Source organism: Colossoma macropomum, unplaced genomic scaffold (genome assembly GCF_904425465.1).
Source record: "Colossoma macropomum unplaced genomic scaffold, Colossoma_macropomum, whole genome shotgun sequence".
Taxonomy (NCBI): Eukaryota; Metazoa; Chordata; class Actinopteri; order Characiformes; family Serrasalmidae; genus Colossoma; species Colossoma macropomum.
Window position 1 is genome coordinate 1,651,418 of NW_023494808.1, and position 6,000 is coordinate 1,657,417.

Genomic DNA, 6,000 nt, shown 5'->3' on the forward strand with positions numbered 1-6,000 from the left:
TATTTGATTTACATTTTGTATGACTGCCAAAATTTAGTCTTGAACTCTACACATTCTAACAACTTTTCATCAAATTCGATTCAATATAATTATATTAATTATTAAATTAAATGCAGTTTCATTTTACATGCAGGTGCTTCGTATCAGTGACACTGTGTGTCATTGTTTTCTCAACAACTGAGTTCCTACTTTAGCACATAAAACTGAAAATAGACACATTAGATAACTTCTATAGGATAATGTTTGCCCTGAAGCCCATCTGGTCAGGTTCTGAAGAGAGTGACCGCAGAACTGCATCAACTTCAGAATGACTAAACAAACTGGAATCAGCCAGAAACCAATGGAAAACAACCCAGTGAACAGGACGGGCTGTGAAACCCTTTACAGACTTAGTGGAACTAAAGAACATTCAGCTTCATCTGGAAACACTGAAAAAGCTGAGCTCAACCTGATAGTCACAGTTTAATGGCTCTGCACTGCAAAGGGCTCTACTTTTTCTGAAGGAAGGATTTGCAGATATTAAGCCACATTTGTTGCAATGTTCAGAACTTTATAGATTTACTTTTCCTCTATTTTGCAGAAGTGTTGCATTTTTAATAATTGCCATGATTTCACACAAATATTCAACACTAGTTTTTAATGGTAAAACACCGTATTTATCATTTTACTGTAAAATCCAGTCATCTTAATAAAATTTCTGTTATTATACAGCAAATTACAGAGAGGTTGATGTTGGGCTGTACTGCACAGCATTATGGGATATGACAGCAGCAAATCAAGAGTTAAAAAAAACATTTTAATGAAAAACATTTTCAGCTTTTGGTCATGTTTGTGCAAATGATAAGCAAAGTTAAACTGGCTGTAATATGTGTTTGAATTTAAACATGCTTACTTGAGATATTCTGTGAATATACAGTCCAGAAAATGGTGAATAAATATGTTGATTGATATTATTTTTAATTTTTACATGAATTCATCTTTATTCAAAGAAGACAAACTTTTAGGTCAGAAAATTGATAATCTTTTGTATATAATAAATTACTACTAATGGCTACTGAGCTGCATTACTTTTACAGTTCTTCTATAAAATTACAGAATATTTCTGTATTTTAATTGCAGTTTACACTGTAAGTGCACAGTAGAATAATAGCTACATCAGAGTAATCTGGTAGTGCATTTCTACTGTTAGTTCTTTTTTGACTGTTAGTTACTTTGAAAGTAATGTGACTAAGAGTAAATTATTTACTGTAATGTGTCATTGTAAAAAAATGCTGTACGTTTACAGTATTTATATTATAGTAAAGTACTGGTTAGTTTTACAGGATTTTATAGGATGTTTTAATAAATTAGTTAATTTTACAGGATCATTCTGGACATTTAGAGCAGTGAATTGGTTTACAGTAACATACCAGACAACACAAATTACAGTATTTTGCTGGCAGCTGAGATTCCAGTAAATAACTGTAAATTTACAGTAAATAATTACAGTTGCACATTGCAAAGCATATAGTATCTCAAGGCAGGCCCCCGAGCATGTTTGACTCCCATTCATTTTCACCCAAACCGCAGCCCAAATATTTCTTTGCCCAACAGACACCAAAATGCATGTATTCATTCAGGGCAGGTCCTCAAGCTCTAATCCTCAGCCATACTGACCCGCACTCCTCTGTGTGTCGTGTTATCATCCCTCATTCCACACATAGACTCCCATTCATTTTCAACAACACTTAGCTCACACTTGTTAACTCCCTACAAACAACTAAATAAACAACCAATACACCATGGCAACTGCCTGGCAGTAATTTAGCAACTGCGTGGGATACCATAGCAACTGCCTAGCAAAACCCTAGCAACCACCTGGAATGCCATAGTAACCACCTAGCAACAAACAAAGTGGGAACCATTTAAGCTGCGCAACCATTCTGCGTTTCTTTCAGGAAATGCACAGTTCTAGTTGTAAATGTTATTCAATAAATAGTAAAATATTGTGAAATATTTCTGAATATGTCATATATTACTGGCAACTCTGCTTCCAGAAAATGACTGTAAACTGTACGGTAATTTTTTACAGTATGTATAAAGGCAGTAGAACACTGGAGGCCGTGTGTTGTGGTGAGTAACATCAGGGTTCTAATGATGTACTAAACTCACCTTCGGCTCGTGTTCTTATTCACTATAACACACAACCTCCACATGTTCTACTGCTTAAACAACAAAGCAGATGAGATGAGACAGAATGTATTCCGTAATATGCTAATAGGCTGTTGATTGTTGGCTAATAGTTGCCTCTAAAAGGTGAAACTCATTACCTCTTAGTATTATTATTATTGTTATTAATAATAATAATAAAACCTGCCCTTTGACCTGTCCCCTTACAGATGGCACAGGCTGGCGTACAGTGTGGAGGGTAAGAAGGTCACGCTCTACCTAGACTGCCGAAAGGTCATGACCCTTGACCTCCCCAGAGGTGAGGACCCCAAGGTCAGCACTGAAGGGGTCACTGTGTTTGGGACACGCCTACTGGACGAGGAAGTGTTCGAGGTGGGTGGAGTAATGAGATTGTAAGTGCAGGGAAGGTGGGGGGGCCGAGGGGGCCACAGCGACCCCAGTTTTCAGGATTGTTTACTTGCAAATGCTAAAAATAATTATAAAACAAGAATGAAACTTTAAAATAATCTGAGCAAAGTAAAGTAGCCACGTACTGTTAGAATGACATACATTTTTCTTGAATTTGATATTTTTCTCCTCCAGGTCCGTATATTGCCATGTGATAATAACTTAACACATCCTCTACAGACTTAAATATGGCATATTTCTGCTCATTTTAGTGCTAAATGCTTATTAATTTGCTGAAAAAACATAGAAACACAGAAAATATAAAATATTCCATAACTTTTGCACAGGCCACATTTTATGCTTAATTTTTAAAAAATTTACTAGATTCAGTAAAAAGAAAACAAACAGTAATTGTGTATTTAATTGTGCAGAAGTGTGTCTCTGTGGAGGATATGTTCACTTATTCACACTCAGAAAATCAACAACAACTTGGAATTTGACCAGGGGTGCACAAACTTTTGCATACAATCGTAAATTAGCCGTAATTGATTTTACCAAAGCTCTCTTTTTCCCTTAGAAGTAAACAGACTGTTTTGTTGCTGTGACTTTAAGACTGATATATGTAAATGAGCTCTGCTCATTTATGGCTGTGGCTCATTCCAAAAGCAGTCCAGGCTGAAACACTCCTTATAACTTCAATGTGAGTGGGTGGGGCTAAACTGCGGAATAGGCGGATGTATGTAAATTATTTGAATTCTAAACTTTGTGCAGATCTGTTTCCATATATGGACTTTATGGTCTGGAGAGTGGGTGTTTTGACAGTGTTTACATAAAACTTGTTTATTTAAAAAAAAAGGTGAGAAAACTTTGCTGTGATACACTTTAAAAGAGATGTAACACTTAATCTGCTACATAACATTGACATAACCGTGCCATAAACATGTCATATTCTGTCATGAGTTGTGCTGAGTTAAGATCCGACAGGTTAAGATAAGATTTTTTACAAATAAATAATACAGAAGTAAATCTGATCTTAATTTAGGAATTTTATCTTGTCTTACAGCATCTTATCTCCAGTTAGGAAAATTTTAACCTATTTGATAGAAGTCGACAATCAACTGTTTCCTAGCAACCGACCATAAACACACACACCTGAAATGTAAACACACAATCAAAATAATGTTAATTGTGAGTTAAGCTGCTGTTACTGATGTAAAAAAGGTCAAACAGAACTAAAGTGTGATAAACTGTGAGTTGTGAATACTGTGAGAGCGCCCCCTGCTGTTTATCAGAGCGTCGCCGCTCCCCAGTTTCAGTCTCCATTTCCCAAACGCTTTAGCCGAGCACGCTAACGTTACTCCTCCTAATAAACAGACACACGTTCAGCTCCGTCTCCTCATTATTCACCACCATCACTGTAATATTTCATCATCAACATTAACACACGAAGGTGATCAGAGGGGCGGTGGAGATCGAGTCTGCAGCGTCTGAGATCTTTAAAACGCAGAGTTAGATAAGAAAATCATCTCACAGTGAAAGCAGCGTTTTACAGTAGAGATAAATGGAGCTCATTATGCTGGTAGTGAACTATGCTGCTGACTCAGCTGCCTAAAAACGATTACGTAACTGCCTAATCCAGATTACATGTACTTTATTATTAATTACCAAACCCAGATTACATGCCCTTGAACTTTGATTATGTAATATAGATTACATGTAATTTATTATTGAACCACCTAATCCAGATTACATGTATTTTATTGTTCAATTACCTAATACAGATTACATGGCCTTGAGTTTTGATTTTGTTTAACTACCTAAACCCGATTACATGCACTTTATTATTGAATTGCCTAATCCAGATTAAATGCCCTTGAGTTTTGATTATGTAATAGTGATTACATGTATTAAATATTTAATTACCTTATCCAGATTACGCGTACTTTGTCTTTAATTACGTAATGCAGATTACATGGCCTTGAGTTTTGATTATGCGATATAGATTAAATGTGCTTAAGTATTTAATTACCTAATCTAGATTACATGTAGTTTGTTACTGAATTGCATAATCCAGATTACATGTACTTTGTTTTAATTACATATTAGAGATTACATGCACTTGAGTTTGATTATGTAATATAGATTACCTGTACTTTATTATTAATTACCTGATCCAGATTACATGTACTTGAGTTTTGATTACATAATTCAGACTACATGTAGTCTGTTAAAGCCCTACACTCCGTGTGTGTTAGTATGTGTTAGTGTGTGTGTGTTAGTGTGTGTGTGTGTTAGTGTGTGTGTGTGGTGTGTGTGTGTGTGTGTGTGTGTGTGTAAAATATTATACCCAGCAGCGTCTCATTCTGTGCGGAATGTCTAGGGACTGACCGTTCTGCATGTTCACACTTGCGCTCTAGCACTGGAACGACAGACTTTCACTGTTTTTCAGAGAAAACTTCATTCTAATAACTTAGCGGTCAGTGTAGTGCCCCTGCTGGACAACAGAGGTACTGCAGGGAGACAGTCCTACTTCTTGTGTCTGTCTGTGGAGTTTTACTTTTTTGTAGTGTGTTTGCTCTCAATAGAACAGGTTTAGCCCCGCCCGTTCAGCCTACAGCAGTTTAGCCCCGCCCACTCACCCTGCAGCAGTTTAGCCCCGTCCATTCGCTACAGCAGTTTAGCCCCACCCATTCAGTCTACAGCAGTTTAGCCCCGCCCACCCAGCCTGCAGCAGTTTAGCCCCGCCCACCCAGCCTGCAGCAGTTTAGCCCCGCCCACTCAGCCTGCAGCAGTTTAGCCCCACCATTCAGCTACAGCAGTTTAGCTCCACCCATTCAGCTACAGCAGTTTAGCTCCACCATTCAGTCTACAGCAGTTTAGCTCCACCATTCAGTCTACAGCAGTTTAGCTCCACCATTCAGCTACAGCAGTTTAGCCCCACCATTCAGTCTACAGCAGTTTAGCTCCACCATTCAGTCTACAGCAGTTTAGCTCCACCATTCAGTCTACAGCAGTTTAGCTCCACCATTCAGCTACAGCAGTTTAGCCCCATCATTCAGTCTACAGCAGTTTAGCTCCACCATTCAGTCTACAGCAGTTTAGCTTCACCATTCACCTACAGCAGTTTAGCTCCACTATTCAGTCTACAGCAGTTTAGCTCCACCATTCAGCTACAGCAGTTTAGCTCCACCATTCAGCTACAGCAGTTTAGCTCCACCATTCAGCTACAGCAGTTTAGCCCCACCATTCAGCTACAGCAATTTAGCTCCACCATTCAGTCTACAGCAGTTTAGCTCCACCATTCAGTCTACAGCAATTTAGCTCCACCATTCAGCTACAGCAGTTTAGCCCCATCATTCAGTCTACAGCAGTTTAGCTCCACCATTCAGTCTACAGCAGTTTAGCTTCACCATTCACCTACAGCAGTTTAGCTCCACTATTCAG

At 38.2% G+C, this 6,000-nt stretch overlaps 1 protein-coding gene across 1 annotated transcript in view; it reads left to right on the plus strand.

The window, feature by feature from the left end:
• Positions 1-6,000, plus strand: part of LOC118798208 (collagen alpha-1(XI) chain-like) — a 138,301-nt gene that overhangs the window by 66,943 nt on the left and 65,358 nt on the right. The window contains 1 exon segment of the mRNA XM_036557581.1: positions 2,379-2,541. Coding sequence (XP_036413474.1) covers positions 2,379-2,541 — 163 coding nt within the window.